The sequence below is a fragment of the Yarrowia lipolytica genome, chromosome 1A (genome assembly GCF_001761485.1).
Source record: "Yarrowia lipolytica chromosome 1A, complete sequence".
In the NCBI taxonomy this organism is placed as follows: Eukaryota; Fungi; Ascomycota; class Dipodascomycetes; order Dipodascales; genus Yarrowia; species Yarrowia lipolytica.
In genome coordinates, this window is record NC_090770.1 from 1,438,270 (window position 1) to 1,455,042 (window position 16,773).

At 50.3% G+C, this 16,773-nt stretch overlaps 7 protein-coding genes across 7 annotated transcripts; 4 read left to right on the top strand and 3 right to left on the bottom strand.

Moving 5' to 3' along the window:
* Nucleotides 1–740: 740 nt before the first annotated feature.
* Nucleotides 741–2,648, top strand: YALI1_A14390g (uncharacterized protein; the record flags this gene model as incomplete). Its single annotated transcript, XM_500063.2, has 1 exon — nt 741–2,648. The coding sequence occupies one exon, from the start codon at nt 741–743 to the stop codon at nt 2,646–2,648; it is 1,908 nt and encodes a 635-aa protein (XP_500063.1).
* A 416-nt stretch (nt 2,649–3,064) lies between these two features.
* Nucleotides 3,065–4,469, bottom strand: YALI1_A14414g (uncharacterized protein; the record flags this gene model as incomplete). The annotated part of the gene is made up of 3 exons (XM_068281785.1): nt 3,065–3,133; nt 4,062–4,218; nt 4,288–4,469. The coding sequence occupies 3 exons, from the start codon at nt 4,467–4,469 to the stop codon at nt 3,065–3,067; spliced, it is 408 nt and encodes a 135-aa protein (XP_068137886.1).
* A 99-nt stretch (nt 4,470–4,568) lies between these two features.
* On the bottom strand, nt 4,569–4,994 carry YALI1_A14430g (uncharacterized protein; the record flags this gene model as incomplete). Its single annotated transcript, XM_068281786.1, has 2 exons — nt 4,569–4,763; nt 4,818–4,994. The coding sequence occupies 2 exons, from the start codon at nt 4,992–4,994 to the stop codon at nt 4,569–4,571; spliced, it is 372 nt and encodes a 123-aa protein (XP_068137887.1).
* Nucleotides 4,995–7,555: 2,561 nt separating this feature from the next.
* Nucleotides 7,556–7,916, top strand: YALI1_A14458g (uncharacterized protein; the record flags this gene model as incomplete). The annotated part of the gene is made up of 2 exons (XM_068281787.1): nt 7,556–7,574; nt 7,624–7,916. 2 exons carry the CDS (start codon nt 7,556–7,558, stop codon nt 7,914–7,916), a joined length of 312 nt encoding a protein of 103 aa, XP_068137888.1.
* A 2,125-nt stretch (nt 7,917–10,041) lies between these two features.
* On the top strand, nt 10,042–10,357 carry YALI1_A14483g (uncharacterized protein; the record flags this gene model as incomplete). Its single annotated transcript, XM_068281788.1, has 2 exons — nt 10,042–10,160; nt 10,207–10,357. 2 exons carry the CDS (start codon nt 10,042–10,044, stop codon nt 10,355–10,357), a joined length of 270 nt encoding a protein of 89 aa, XP_068137889.1.
* Nucleotides 10,358–12,341: 1,984 nt separating this feature from the next.
* Nucleotides 12,342–12,803, bottom strand: YALI1_A14510g (uncharacterized protein; the record flags this gene model as incomplete). Its single annotated transcript, XM_068281789.1, has 1 exon — nt 12,342–12,803. The coding sequence occupies one exon, from the start codon at nt 12,801–12,803 to the stop codon at nt 12,342–12,344; it is 462 nt and encodes a 153-aa protein (XP_068137890.1).
* Nucleotides 12,804–13,076: 273 nt separating this feature from the next.
* On the top strand, nt 13,077–16,694 carry YALI1_A14513g (uncharacterized protein; the record flags this gene model as incomplete). The annotated part of the gene is made up of 1 exon (XM_500064.3): nt 13,077–16,694. The coding sequence occupies one exon, from the start codon at nt 13,077–13,079 to the stop codon at nt 16,692–16,694; it is 3,618 nt and encodes a 1,205-aa protein (XP_500064.1).
* Between the last annotated feature and the right edge of the window lie 79 nt (nt 16,695–16,773).

The following is a 16,773-nucleotide window of genomic DNA, read 5'->3' on the forward strand; positions in this document are numbered from 1 at the left end:
ACCCTACTTCTCAATACTCTTCATCTCCATACTCTTCCAATACTACAACCGTTACACAACAACCACTTTCAGCCCGTCAAAACACCGACTTATTCCATCTCAGCCAAAGTTCATAACTGTCATCACTTATTATCACCATTCAACGGAGGTGTAAACGTACAATACAAACTACCGTACCCCTTACCCTGTACCCTGTACCCCAACCCTAACCCTATCATGAACCCCTCAAAAAGAAGGTTGAAGTATGGCGTGGTCAAATTCAGTTACCCGGCCGCAAAACGCAAACTTTATGCGATTAGTAATCACAATAGTACAATCAACTACGAAACGCTACGACTTTGGAGGACACAAATCCGGCGAAAACAACGCCCGAAGATGATCTTACGAGTGGCTAGAACAATGGTATCCCTTCGCCCCCTCATTTCCCCGCAGTCAATAGAGTTTAATACGCCACTGGTAGCGTATATATCCGAGATGGCCTCAACTTCCACAACCTTCTCACGGAACCCTAACCCACAGGTTTTGGGAGGAGGCGGCGCCCCATCGATCACGAGGTTTGGAAAAAACGGCGTGCTTGACGAGGAGGAAAAATTCAAAAAAAAACAGGCCGTGACGAGACACACAATCTTTCAGGCGACACAGCGAAATCGACGACAAGACCAAGCAGCCACAGCGAGAGGAAACGGGCGGAGAAAAAAACCACACCAACAAACAAATAATAACTCATCTCGCCACGCAACATGGCCAGTCGACGATCAAGATCTCATGCGGTTTCGTCTGCGGAGCCGGAATCCAAGTCCACATCACCGCCGCCCACAGACGCGCTGCTGCTGAGACGGCTACAGAACGCGCTGACGTTACCCAACTCGTTTCTCAAAACCAATGGGATCGATCTTTCGGAAGATGCACGTGTTTCTGTGAACGGGCTGGTGGAGCTCCAGAACGAGTTGCGGCAGATTCGACAGAGGACCCGTGGCGTGCTGGAAAACCACAAGGCCGTGATTCGGGCCATCGACGAAACGGTGGGACGCCGGGAGCGAAAGGGAGGCAAGAGCGGAGGTAAGGGTGTCGGAAAGGGCAAGGGAAAAGGACCCAAGCAGAGCAGCAGCTCGTCGTCAACCTCGTCGAAAACAGCAGCAGCAGCTTCTGGAGGGTCTTCTCAGACCGAGAATAAGGACATCAAAATGGAAGATGTGGACGAACTACCCGCGGAAAAGAAGATTGAACCGGTCAAACTCAACATTGATAGCGATCTAACCACGATCCAAACCTCTCCCCCCGGAGAGGGCTCCCCCAAGGAGTATGAAAAGAACCCAAAGTCCGAGTTTGTCGACTCCCAGACGCTGCCCCTGTCGGTGCTCAAGCTCTACGACGAAAAAACCATCCCTTACACCGGAGAGGAGGCTCTCAAGCTGAAATATGGAGTCGCCTCTTACCCTACCACGGACCTAAAGGACCAGTTGGCCGGCCCAATCCCGGACCAAGACTACACTCGGGCCAAGCCGCCCAACCAGGTGCAGTTTTCGACCTTTGCGACTGCGATCGAGCCCTACTTTCGACCCTTTTCCGAGGAAGACGTGTCCGTGCTCCTCCAACAGTCCATCCCGCTTGGAGCCACGGGTGCTCCGCTTTACGCCACGGGCAAGGATGCAGAGATCTCACCGTACCTCGTGCCCCCTTTGGGTCCCCCCTACACCGACGCGTGGGCTGCTGAAGACGCCGAGGCAGGTATTGCTGCTGGCAACGCAGCCTCAGCGTCCCGGTTCTCGCCGCCCCCAAAGACGGAGCTCGCGGAGATTGAGCCCAAGGGCAAGAGCGAGGATCTGGTGGACGACGCGCTGGAGAGCTCGGACATTAGTTGCGGCCCTCTGGCGTCGCGTCTGCTGTCTGCGCTGCTCCCGGACCCCAACAAAAAGGAAATCAAGGAGGAGCCTAAGGACGACGAGAACAGCGCGACCCCTGCCGCCGCAGTGTCGTCTTCGCCTCCACAAAGCCCGCTAATCAACCCCAGCTGGAAGGTGGCGACAGCCAAGGGTGACTATCTGACGCTGGAGCAGCGGCTCAAGCGCGAGTTTACGTACGTGGGAATCATGGACGTGAACAAAAAGAAGCAGGGCAAGCGGTTCTCCAAGCGCGACGACGAGATGGACCTCATGGACGATCTTGACGACGACGAGAACAACGAGGACCTGGAAATCGACTGGGTGCACGGCCGGGAGGACGACGAAATCTGCCAGCAGATGCGCGTGCTGCAGAAGAAGCTGCGCCAGGTGCACAAGACCAACCAGGCACGCAAACGTATCCTACTGCCCATCGTCAAGGAGCAGATGGCGTACCAGGAATTCCGGCAGATTCTGGAGGACCTGGACAAGCAGGTGGACCAGGCCTACCTCAAGCGGATCCGCAACCCCAAGTCGAAAAAGAAGAAGCAGCAGAACAACAATGGCACCGCTGTACCTCAGGAGCGGCCCGGTCTTCGAGTGCTGCTGGACAAGCGAAACCGGTGGATCGACAAGATTGGGCCTGTGTTTTCGTCATCTCCACACGACATGAAACGAGTGCCGTCTGTGTCTGTGTTTAAGGATCTTGAGGGCAGTGATGATGAGAGTGACGGAGGCGAGTTTGACGACTCCATGTTTGTGCAGTAAGACGCTGATGTGCAGTAAGACGCAGATGTGGGTGCTGGGAAAAGGGTGGCTATTGCCGCCCCATATAGTATATAATAGAATGGATGGGATGGTGACAATTGAGGTGGTGACAGATGGCAGTTGCGTCGCGTAGAGGGTCAGCGTACTTATATTGTAGTGTGTTCTGAGGTCTGAGGGGTTTCAAGACAAGAGACAAACAGAGGTCCGAGGCGAACATTGTGCCAGCAGTTCGTACAGAATGTACGACATACAGTACATACTGTACAGAAATGTACTTGTAGTGGCAGACTTGAAACATTCACAAGGAGATTTCCGACATGTGCCCGGTAAGAAGCCCTTGTAGCCACGGTTTAACCCTGCTGTAGCTGTAACCATCCTCTGGCTCACAGTAACCATGCGGAATGTCCAGCCCTGTTCTAAACTCCATTATTGTACGGAGACAACTGCTTTTGCTGGGTGACTGACAGACGGTGATCAAGCGACGACTGAGGTAAGCAGTAACTTGGTGGCCGTAGTGGAGTGGCGAGCGGGGTTAGGCGCGAAACATGGAGACACTAGCGGTGGTCACGGGTAGTCTGGGTGGTTTGAATCCATGTTGAATGTCTAGTATCATTCCTGGAGACAATGAGTCGTCATAGCCACTCTATCTGATTGTGGCATTCTTTGAAAGGAAGAGTGTAGGAAGAATGGGCTGAATGGTGAGCGAGAGTGGGAGTGGGAGTGGGAGTGAAAGAGTGGAAGAGTGGAAGAGTGAAGAGTGGGTGGAAGAGTGAAGAGTGAGTGAAAGAGTAAAGAATGAGTTGAAAAGTAAAAGTGAGTGAAATAAAAGAAGATATAAGTATTTGTCAGTCAGTCATTCAAAACCATCTCTTAACAGAATGTCACTTATCTCACTACAAGACAACAACATACAATACCGTCAGATCCGTGATACCAGTACAACCACCGTACAGAAAGTACTCGCGCCCGAAACAAACATTCTTGTACCTCAAATCCATCATATAAGACACCCACATTGCAACATACAACACCCACACTTTGCTTTCCCGTAAACCATGCTCACTCTGCTAACTCTTCTCACTCTGCTCACTCTGCTCACTCTGCATCACATCAACTCCTAAAGCATCACGGCATAATCGCCGAATAAAAAGCGTAGGAGGTTTGTCAAATCTCGTGACCACCAGTACAAATCTCACGTGACGAAATAATATGACAACCTCCACGTGACCCGTTCTTTCGCTCTAACCGGCATTGCTAAACCGCGCATAGCAGCTGCATTTGCAGGACAGATCAAAATGCGTTTGTCACGCAAGGTCATGTCGGGCACAGGGCTAGTGCACGACGTTACGGCAGTCTCATCTTCATCGTTAAATATATACAGGCCATTCCAGATGGCTATGCTATGCAAGGGACGTGACGGTGAGGGAGGGTGAAGGGGAGGGGGAGTAGAACGGAGTCAGGCTGGTTCAATTGGCGTAGGGCTTTGGCGTAGGGCTTTGGCGTAGGGCTTCGACGTTGGTGTCGGGCTTTGAAGTAGCTCAAATGACTCAACTCGCAACTCGATCCAGAACTCGCAACTTGATCCAGAACTCGTCTCGTCCTAGACTCGCTCCGCTCGCCTAGTCCTCGCCTAGATCACGACCCACGCTGCTTCTCATCACCCACTCGCTTTCGAGGACAGTAGGGACACAGTCCGTGGGTGCATCGCTTACAATCGTAGCGGGTGGGCGGCTTGCCGTGGTACTCGCCACACTGACAGCAATACCACTCTGTGATTGTGTTGGGGTCCGAGGGGTCCACCATGACGACCAATTGTTTCATTGTGGCAAGTGACGTTGGTGATGTGGTGGGTGGAGCGGGGGCAAGTGTATATATAAGTATGTGCTGTTCCGGTTTCAACAGCAGGTTGGGGCTGTCTGATCAGTCGGGTGTGTGAGTGAGTGTGAAGTTGGGGGTGTCAGGCTTGCTGGATATTTTGGGGCTAGCGGTCAGACACGGGACAGTTTGAGACTGAAACGGTGGGCGTGTTGATGAGCGCGATCTTGGGTGACTATGGCGGGTTCTTGGGATGACTATCACGGGTTCTTGGGTGTCTGTGTCGGTTTGGTACGTGGTCTAGAGGTCGGGAGGCGGCAGATAAACAAAAAAAGAAGCCGACTGGTGGGATACTGTTGATGTCTGGAGACTCTTTCTGTCTCTTTCTGTCTCCTCTCTCGGAGTCCACCCTCTCTCCTTCTCTCCAAAGTGTGGGCTCAAACATAAGCTCTTATGGTTTCGGCTCTTTGGGGCCAACTCTACCCGCAATAGACGCTTTAGCTCATCCGCAAGTGATGCTTCAGGCTCCATTGTTTTTCATTTGCCGAAACACAAATCGGAGGAGATGGAGATGATATAAGTTCGTCGGTAGTGGGAAGGCACGAAAGGTGACGGGGAGAATGGATACACAATCTTGCTCTCGCTCCGCGGTTAATTCCTCTTCAGCCGTTCTTTTTGGCCCGTTCCTTACTCCATCCTCCGTTGACGGCCCATTACAGTTCCTGGTTTTGCCTCTGGCACCCTTTGCGAGCCCAAAACAGCACCGTCCCAATCCGGGGCCGCCGATAAAGGGGCATCTCTTTTCAAAACGGCGAAACTAGTACCTGATTTGGGCGCTGCAGGCGTATCCAACCTGCCACCGGCATATGACGGCCTTCCACACGTCGAAAAGCCCGCAAACTCCGTTGGCGCGACTCCAATGGGCCGTATTGGCCTCTCGTGACGGTGCTGTCAGTTGACTGAGACATGCAGTGGAGTGCAGCGGTGCAGTGGACCGTGGTCAGCACTGCCTGTTTGCATGCAGTAAAACAGAATCTGAAACATGGCTGAAAATGCGCATCAGGTTGGGCTAGGTGGTAGTTCGTGCTGGTACATACAGTACGAGTACGAGTGCGAGTACGAGTTATCGTGATATGACCATAGGTGATAAGCTTCCCCTCTGTCCACGTGAAGCTTCAACAAGTGTCTCAAATGGTCGACTTGCCACAGGTACAATTACGATAGTCGGTTTTGTCGCTTTGACCGTCAAAGATCAATTCGTCCCCAACTTACACCGAGACCGTACAACTGTCGGGTGACGACGTATCGTACATATGATGCGTACATCCCGGTAATACATACTGTACAGTTCCTGTCGTACATACAGACCATTCAGGCACCCCTCGCTGTATACTACGATACGAGTCGTGCTAACAAACAGTCAGAATGCTATTTGATCTCGTGTCCAGGTCAATCCAACAGGATCGACCGCCACGAGCTTCATACTCTATCAACTATCATGAGGATGGCCCCAGATGCATAAATGCTGTCCACGGAGATGCACCGGGAGCTGCATAGTGGTGACGATTTTCCCTATACTATACGGCTCAAGGGATTTGGTGCAGTACCGAGTACACACATTGGTGCTCACATTGGTCTCACATTGGTCTCACATTCGTCTTACCGCACTACCAATGGCGATAGACCGCCTCAGCTTCGTGTCTACCCATATTGGAAAATTATCGCTCTGTGCGATTAGCCAGGAACACAGTTTGGGATCCAGGGGCTGGCGATAATAAACCCTGTGTGCCCCTGTCCATTGATATGCGGATATTCTGTTATGAAACGGTGGCTTTCCATGAAGCGCGCGGCCAAACTCGCATCTCGATGCGGGCTCTGATTGAACATGGCACCATACAATTGCACTTCTCATGGGAGTGCAAGACAAGAACGGAAACGGTACTTGTACCATATCGTACCTTGCTCAGTCAAATGACTCACTGTGGAGAAAAAGTGGTGCTACTTGCACTGCTTTGACACAAGGGCATTGACAGTTGACAGTTGACAGATGGATGCAGCACTAATGATGTATTGATGGTACGAGTGTGGGGAAATGGAGATGGTGGAATGGGAATGGACGAGGCGCGGCAAGATTCAGGAACTACGGACATTGAATCAAAGATTCGCTTGTTTTTGCGGGGTCTTTGCCGCCCCCGAATCATCTCCATCTACAGAGCTTTCTGCAGCGTTTTCCATTTCCAAGACATGCATAATGTGTCCGAAAAGGACATGTATCGCCGAAGAGGCGAAGAGGAGTAATTAATTACGTCGCACGCGTCGAACATACGATGCCGCGTATTTGGTGATGTGAGCTCAACGCTCATTGGTGGTCCTACTCCTATTCACACAGTACGCACAGTCCTGCCCCCAACGCTTACAGTAGTTAAGACTTAGTTGGGGGATAGTTGGATAAAAAGTGTGCTAGGGGTTGCTATTGGATGTTACAGGAATGGGACAGTTATAAGAAAATACCCAGCTGATAAAGGACGCCAATCTAACCAAATATGCACTCAAATTCCCTCACTGAAGTTCAAGTGTGTTGAGATGTTACGAAACCGATCTCACAATATTTGATGAGGTTATAGTTGGGTTTTACTGGAGCACTAGGTAGTTCTGACAGCGTGGGTCTCTCTATTTCCTAGAACGACTACATCCGAAACCAGCACATTTGTCTCCAAAATGGCTTAATACGGGATGAATATTCAACTGCGAACGGTCGGCTTATTCTCAGCCGGGGATCCACACTCGTATTGTTCTTTTTGGGTACTCTGTTTCGGTTGTCAAGATTGCTGGAGAGGTCACTGCGACAGAGAAGCACTATGTACTACAAAATGTGCTTGTTGTACAACTCGAAGCGCTGACACGACGGAATGGAACAGCCAACCCATCATTGAAGAATATCTATGGGAGAGCAAGGTCAGCAGTTGGCATTCTGAAGTACCTGTGCTCCTGTTGGAATGGGCCTCATGAAGCAACACAAGGACACTGACTGACTACGATGAGATGAGACAATTGGTGGTACGAAAAGGACAGGTACTCACAATCACCCGAAAATGGAACATGGAACTGAGAGTTCGACCTTGAAGTACCACTAATCTGGAGACTCAACAAGTGGGGTAAGCAAAGCACATCCAATGCCATGGTGGTCTATTTGCTATCAAGATTCACGAGCCCTTCCTGTTTTCAACAATATTCAACGACCAGTGGCTAGAGTGTGCGACCGCAACCACCTCTTCCGAGAAATTCCCACTAGCAACCAACATTGGAGAGCTGCAAGTTCCCGACAACGGGAAATACTGTCTCAGCGTCACTCACACACGTCCAACAAATGAGTACAACAACAGTGAATGGACCGACTTCCTAATCTGCTCTAGATTCTTGCCTATTAAAGCCCCATCTCTAGGTCTGAACTGAGAGTTTAACAGAGTACGGCTTCAACTACCGGTAACATAGCCCTGCACACGCCTCACCGCTAGCACTGTAGCTGTCAGAGAGAGCACAGCCGATATTCGCGCTCTAAATGCCGCCAGTGTACGGTAGCGATCCATGGAAAGTCTTAGTCTCCAATATCCAACATAGCAGCCTATGGCAGCCCAATCTTGCACTGTTTTCGACTACTTTCCCCAGTCATGTGTCTCAGACTAAGACATGGTAGAAAGTATCACCGACTATTGAGGCAGGAGTCGTACGGAATGATACCAGTAGAGTGGTCAGGAGTGATGGGGTCTAGATGGTTGATTCAAGAGGATTTGAAGTCTTTGTTGCTGTATTTTAGCAGTGAATAGTAGTGCTTACATCATAGCTGCGAATGGGCAACTCTTAGCGACATGTATAACGTACCCCACAAACACGTAGACAAACAAACAAACCAACTCTGTAGAGTCGTACCTTGGGATGCGTCGTACCTGAGATTTTCGCCAGACAGGTGCTGATTACAGACTGCCAAGGACGCAAGACAGGTGCCTATTACAGATTGCCAAGGGTGGTGCTACTCCAAATTAATTGTAGTAAGCGTAGCGCCACGTTTAATCACGTTCAGATGTCACTAGCGGAGCTGGAGGAACATATTTGGTGGTTCTGCTACTTGTAGCCCCCCGATACGGCTCCACTTCCACTTTAGTGACTCTGGTTAGTGGATCACAAGACCCTTTTAGCGTATTTCTTTTTGCAAGGTTCCAGGACCACTTTTTACAGTTTGCGATAATGCAGGATGTCAGGAGGCGGGCTTGGCAGGAGTGAAAAATCGGTGATAGAAGTACGCAATATGAGATTTAACAGCGGGAATCAACTCCTTTAGCAGTGATTAGCCCCCAATAAATGTTTTGGGCAAATCCCGTAGGAAACCATCAAGTTACAGACGACACAAATCCGTCTAGACCACCCCACAAAGCTTGGTATGCATACGAGTCATACGACAAAGAACAAACAAGCACAGAGCGGCAGAAACATGGAGGTGGCGCAACAGAGGGAGGGGTAGAGGTCATATGTCAGAGAAGTATATATAGAGGGAGGAACCTGGCCTGGATACACCTTCCAACCCCCAACCACCTACAACTACAGTTCGATACTACAGCCACAATGGAGCCCACAATGTCCCCTTCGCAGCAACAGGCAAGCAAGCCTACGCTCTACACCATTCCAAACTACGACTTTGACGCCGACAAGCCTCAACTCAACTGGTCCTTGACTCAAACCATTCTCGAGTACATTGCTTCACCTTTCAGACGACAGAAGTAGGATACAATGATGAATGAATACAACGATCTTTGGTTAATGAATACGGTAATGAATCGATAATGAGTTGATTAGTTAGAGTACAGTAAAGAGACATGCTACGGGGTGTACAACTAAGACTGCCTAAACAAGTTTTGTTCTCTTCAGGTCAGGTAGGACATTGTATAGTCAATCGCCTTATAGGACTGCAAAATGAAATTTGAAAAGATCAAAGTAATCCTCAGCTGCCCAGGAGCAAAAAAAATGTAACTCATGGACTGGTTCCTACATCAGATCACGTGATAGATTCAAGCGCCACCAGGCGGCATGTGTTCGACTCTGGCGTGAGTATTTTTCAGATCTCTCCTTGCACGATAAAGTTTTCAGCCGTATCCGAATACGAGTATCCGTTGCGGGAGATGAGATCAGGTGATTTCGGTTGAGAGACAAAAAGAATAGGGGTTTTCGTCTCGAATGATGACTGTTTGAGAGTATGTATAATAATATCAGCAAAGTCGACAGGGTCATTTCCCACTAGCTCTCCTTCTCACTCTATGGGATCAAGTACTTCAGTAGAGATATCAGTGGCTCCAATATGACAGTAGTTTGGCATTTACCATAAGTTTTCACCGTAGAAGCCGTCAATATGGCTCATTAATTGGGAATTTGGAAAGTGTATTGAAGAACCAAGGAGAAACCTGAGAAGTAGACACCTTATACAACTATGCGCGCGGATTCCCATACTGGTTGAGGTTAGAGGGCACGATAGTCCAGCAAGGGTAGGTACGGTACGGAGTGGTGAGACAATGTGGTCCTGGCTGGAGCAATGAGACAAGAGTTTCAACTTCGATTTTGTCAACATTCAACCTCGTCCACAGCATCAACCCCTAGGGTACAAGTGCATGATGTACGCTGTTATATTAGCCATGTTCAACGGCTCAAAGAGTTGAAGAGCAAGTTGTCTGGCTTAAGTATCAGTGAGATAATGGAGAAGTTGGCCCTGCGCCGGTTTACCAAATAACCCATCTTACCGAGAAACCACAAGAGCCGTTTCCTCCAGCTTTAGCCTATCAAAAACAGGGGTATGCGATTCAGAAACCAGATTGCATCCACAACAGGTTGCTTGGACTCAAGAGGGCTAATTCAGCTTGAAGCTGGTGAATAAAATGAACTTTTATATAACAAATACATTAGCGACTTAGATATCACTTTTTGGAAGGCATTCCGATATACCATCGAATCTTGGAGCTCATAATCACTCCTTCAGGAACAGTCCTTGAGAGAAGTCAGCTTCTACCTCGAATTTCTCACCTTGGAGCACATTTCCTGAAAGAAAAGGTCTTGTTACTTGCGCATGGCTCAGGCCCCGCAAAACTTGCAACCTGGAGTCAAAGCGCCTGGTCAATACGCCCTGGCAGGGACTTTAGACCGCTTGCTGCTGGTAGTAGTTATCACAGAGGTGCTTAGTTGTGTCTGGGACGTGAGGAGAGTTTGAAGTTCTGTAGTGGTTGTAACAAGTACTGACCGAGTGGTTCTATCACTATTTCCGAGTACTTCGGTGTCCTTCTCATCGTATTCGTGTGCAAACTACGGTACGGATAGCTTGACAATCTCTGGAATATCTCATTGTTAAATTTACAAAGATTTAGTTAAGATAATCGTCTATCCGCAGGAGTTGTAATAAAGGTGAGTCGAATAAAGCGCATCCAGTTGATGTCCAAGTTCCACATTTCGACCAAACTGACGACCGAGATATGTGTATTCTTTGAACGGGCTCGATTTTTCTCGGTATAATGTCTTGTTCTTTGTATATAGGCGTACTAGGTACGTCAACTTTGTTAACAATCCTCCACATCTCGCTTCCTTCGCTTCCGCAAACACCATCGCCTTAACCATCGCTCGTGGCAGCTAAAAATAACCACGGGTCAAGTTGTGCATCGAGAGCTCCGACATGTGCGTCTTTTCGGCTTCTCCTGCATGCCGCGATACCGCACGCTCGAAAATCTGCATTCTTCACTGCCCGCTTTATCCGCTTTATCAGCCGAGGCTCCTTGTCTGTCGCCTTGTTTGGATAGGGCCAAATCTCCGGCTGCCGATCGTGCATTCGGGGGGTTTGCAAGCCCCGTTTGCACCAGCTGAATAAGCAGAGAGACGTGGACGGGACGGCCGAGTCATCAGAGCGCTCACTGCTCAACACGTGCCCAAGGCGTTGGCGTGCGGCGGTGGAGCTGGGGTCTTGTCGCAACGGGCCTCGGCTCGTGGAAACGCCGTTAGAAAAAGTAACTAGTCTACTGGCTTTATATTTAGAGTCTTGGTGGGAAGTGTAGGACAGATAAATGGCAAAAGGGGCCTCTAACGGGCAGAATACCGGACAAAACGGGCGCAAAAAAGCTCGCAATCACTTAGACGACACGGAAATGACAACAAAACGTCCAAAAAACCCCCTTTTCCCCGCCTAATAGCCCATTGATCGCTTGCTCTGGCCAAAGTAAAGATGCGTCTCGGCTCCCTCTGTCCTAACCCTAAATTTCCGCCTTGACACAATTCTAGAAATTAGTCTAAAAAAATATACTGAGGCGCTGACACAGGTTACATCTGGACGGGACGGGTGACATTGACGTGATCATGTGAATGCCACAAGACGGGGAGGGGCGATACGCGGACATTGGAATCGCAGAATCACGCCAATCTCGCACAAATCCGCCAATCTCGCACACAAACAAAAACTGCCCATTTCCGCACACTGCCGCCGTATTCGCTAACGGCTTTTGTTTGTTGCCATTCTCCAAGCCCAACATCTCATCCCACTTAATAGCCTTGATCATCGCCGAACCTTGCATCCAGCGTGGCAGTTAGGGTGAGTGTTAAAGTGTGAGTTGCCTTAGTGCCCTTTTAGCGCCGTTTAGAGTGCATCGGTTGGTCTGATGAGCTTGGTGGTCTGGAGGTGTGAGGGACCGATGAGCTTGGTGGTCTGGAGGAGGAGGCCGAGTCGTGACAAGGTCGTTTCTTGAGGGTAGGAGTACAGGAAACTTGCACAATGCTGTAATTGACCGTGTCGACTGAACCCGCACATTGTTGTCATGTGTATTTGTTGAGTTATCGTGTCATATCGGCTTCATATCGTGCTCATTCGTATTCAATACTGTACAGTACAGTATGGGATGCAAGCAATACCGAAATTATGTCTCGGTTAGAAATTGCTCCAGAAAAGAGCAAGTCGAAAGACGGTTGGAGTCCATTCCTACAAGTACTGTAGCTTGGCGTATGATGGCGCCTTCTGGTAGTAAACCCACCACTGCTTTCAGACACCGCAAACGCCCCAACTTGTATGCTCTTGTACATACCGTACTCCAACGAACTGGCCCAACAAATCAACCACCGCCACCACCCACAAACTTGCCGAATAATATCCAACCTCCAAATCTGCCCAAACTCACTCTTTTGTTCGTCTAATAGTTGCCCCTGACACTGTGCCAAGAGCTTATCGTGGAATGCTTGACAGTAGCCGTAGAGAAAGCAGGAGAAGACATCTGACAGGTACAAGCAGAGCGGTCCTCGGAGACCGGCAAAGGAGAAGGAACACGGCATGACGTCTCTCTCAGTCACGTGACCTCGTCTTCCTCCCGCGTGTGTTCCTCACCATGCCGACCATTGTATTGTATTCGAGTGTGTTAGCCAAAGTCAAAGTTGAGTGTAGCAAGATTTAAAAAAAAATTCAAAATTCAAAATTCAAAAAAAACCGACACACGGCTGCGACAAGGTTTAACCGGCTGCATACGCATATAGATGCGTCGATGGACATGTTCATAACATCGCCAACCGCCCTTTCTTTCCTCTCGCAAAACCTCTGCTCTCGCCCAAATGACCGACGATAGGGGCCCAGGACACATTCCTGTCGACTTCACCGAGCCCCGCGGCGCCGACAACTTCACAACGCCGCCAGATTCGCCCAGCGACACCTCCTCAACCGCCAATCGAGACCCCCAACAAGTCGACCCGCAGCCCTTCTACACAGACATTGTCGAAGATGACGAGTACAACCGGTACAACCACGAGGAGCAGGAGCTGCACCGGATCCAGACCAACGCCACGACCACCAGCATGAAGTCGATACGGCGTACAGGCACTCTGTTGGGCAACAATATTCCGTACAACCGAGCATTTCCCAACCGTCCACCGGGTCGAAAGCGTCAAAAGCTGCTGCAATACTTTTTTCGACCGGCGTGGCTGTTCGACCACATGGACATTATCAGTTTCAAGACGGTGATTCGATCGTGGATCGGAGTGTCGTTGGGGTTCATGCTCATGATGATCCCGGCCTTTGTGCGATGGTGTGGATCAGCCCCCTACCTACTGCCTGTGGTGGCCGTCATTGTGCCCGCCGGCTCGCAGCCCATCACCGTGTGCTTCATCATTAACGCCATCATGTGTCTCTTCACCTGCATGGGCTACGCCGTTATGGTGATTGCAATGCGAATCAACAACACCTGGTTCCACAATAGCATCAATGCCGAAGGCATGGCCCGACAAATGATCCAGGAGGGTCTGTGTGCTGCTCCAGACTCCAACGACCCCAACTCCCGAGCCACCCTCACAGCCTGTGTTATCGACCAGGTCTACGCAGGCAAGTTTATGACTGCCCGAGGCTCTGTGGTCTACTGTGTGCTGCTCGGAGCCTTCATGTTCTTCATGCTGTGGATGAAAAACAAGTCGCGAATTCTCATTCCAGGCTATCTCTGCGGAGTCATTGCTGTGGGCGCCCTCATGCCTCTGGCCCACATGTTCCCCTACTTTTCGCCCAACACCATTGGTCTGACCCTGGTCAAGCCCATGGGACTGCAGTTTGCCATCAATGTGGCTCTGTCCATCCTAGTTTTCCCCTTTTCCTCCGGCTTCCAGTTCACCCAAACAGCCCTTTCCGAACTCAAGATTCTCGAGGGACTTGTCAAGTTCCACGAAAACTTCATGACCTCCACTCTTCCCTCCAATGAAGCCGACTGGCTCAACTTTTCTCAGACCGAGGCCGATGTTCAGAAAGCTCGTCAGCTGTACCCCAAGCTGGAAGCAGAAGCTGCGCTGCTTCCCATTGAGCTAACTTACTCGCGTTTCGCCTTTCCCGACTACACCGCCCTAAAAACAAGTGTTGGCCGGGTTATTTCCGGCATGTCAGGACTTGTGTACTTTTACGACAACGTTGAGAACATTCGACGGTCAATCTTGCTGGTTGAAACTGCCGGAAGACCCATTGACATGTCTCGAAAGCTGGCTGACTCGACTGGAAACGACTCCAGAAAGGTTGACAGCATGCTCAAGCGTCGAAAGAAGGATACTGGCCGGTTTGACATTGACGAGAAGAAGAAACCTGCTCCCGTGGGCGTCTACGAGATCAAGACTGGAATCAAGGGTGCCAAGGCCCAATACCCCGATTCTTTGACCATGGAAGAACTTGATGCACTGATGATTCAGCTGCGAGAAATGTCTCTGCCTTTTGTTGAGCAGGTTCGACTTGCTCTGGAGACTATGATCAAGTGGTTGGCTGCTGCCAACGTCTACAGAGTCAACAGTTTGTTCTTTTTCTGGCAGAAGAAGGGCCACCGCCAGCGTCAGACCGAACTCGCCGCTGAGCTTGCAGAGCGTCGTCAGGCGTTCAAGGAAGCTGCCCACGACTTCCTCAACTCCAAGCGGTTCGAGCTGTTCCAGTCGCTCGAAGACTCAGATGAGAAGACGTCCTTTGTCACCTTTTACTTCCAGGGTGCGCTCTACTGTACGTACATGAAGGGAGTAGCCGAGACGATCGATCTGCTCTTCACGACGCTCTCCAACATGGACGAGACCGAGTCCAAGCCCTCGTGGACCATTGGAAAGGGCAGCTCAAAGAACGACAAGGCTAAGTCGACTGAGGCTGCTCCTGCTGCTGGAGAGAATGCCGGTCGAGGATCATCCGAAGAGGAGTCCGAATCATCCGAGACCAGTGGTATTTGGACCGGAGTTGAACGAGAACTCAAGAGTTATGCTCATGGCCATGAGGAGCATCTGTGCAACAACGACGATCTTGAGGAGCTGTACGCTCAGTCCATCCATGGAGCCGGCATTGACGGGGACCGAAAACGAAACCCCGATGCCAAACCTCCTACCACTCGCGTGGGAAAGTTTGGTGTCAAGCTCAACCGTGTCATCAAACATCTCATGTCTCCAGACATTATCGTTCCGCTCAAGGGAGCCATTTTCACTATTCTGTGTGCTCTCCCGTTCTACTTCAAGTCGACGGCTCCCTGGTGGCGTGAGAACAGACTTGTCTGGGCTGTTATCATGACTGGTCTTTCGATTTCCGAAAACATGGCCGACAACCTCTACGGATTTGGCTCGCGTATCCTCTATACCTTTTATGCAGGAGTCATTGGTATGGTTGCCTGGTACATTTCCACTGGTAACGGAGACGGTAACCGGGCCGGATTCATGGTCACTACTTGTATTCTGTACTTTGTGCTCATGTTCTACCGTGAGTTCTCCGTTCACTCGACGCCCATGCCCCAGATTGTCATGGTCGTCACTACCGTCATCATTCTTGGCATGTCTTGGACCGACGGAACTGGTGTCACCACTCCCTCTATCGGTGTGGGCTTTGCTGTTGCGTGGAAGCGGTTCGTCACTGTGGTCATTGGCCTGTCTTACGGCTTCATTTGCACCCTTCTGCCCCGCCCAGTCACCGGCAAGAAGATTATTCGAACCACGCTCGCCAGCATCATCAAGGACACTGGTACACTCTACTGCCGCATTTCCGACTTTGCCGTCGGTCGACTGGCCCACCCCCACAAGGATGTCGATCTCAATAACGACCCCATTTTCAAGTCCATTGTCGGCGCCCAGAACAGAATTGCAGGCTCCGAGTTTCTCGCCAGCATGGTCATGTATGAGCCCTCGCTGCAGGGACAATGGCCCTCCAAGGTGTACCGGGAAATCACCACCATTGTTTCCGAGCTGGTCGAGCTGCACCATCATCTGTACATTGTGCTGCGACGAATCGAAGATCCTCGCTACTGGTTTCCGCATCTTCTGGATTTGGTGGGATGGGGCGACCAGCCACTCATGTCCCACTACTTTGCCGTGCTCTACATGGCCCAGGGAGCTCTCTACGACGGCTCTCCTCTTCCCCAGGTGACTCCCGCCATGCTCATGGTCGAGCACCTAGATCATCTTGAGGGGCTGTTCAAGACCTCCTTTGACGCTGAGGCTAGACATTCCATGGGCGAAAGCGCCCGATCAGACTTTGAGCCACAGCCCGAGACCAACCAGATTTCACTGGAACGTCTCAAGAGCAATGACGGTCTCATTTTCTCAGCTGCCATTGTTCTTTCCAACTGCATCTTCGACCGAATGGACCGGCTCATGTTCCAGGTCAAGACGCTGGTTGGCGAACAGTTTGTCAACTCGGAGTACTACCGCGATCGAACTCGTTTCAAGAACGACAGACTTGTCTAACGTGTGTATATATATATATATTAATAATGTGTTTTTGTATACACCAAGCGTAGCCGAACCAAAGTACATACTTGTAGAT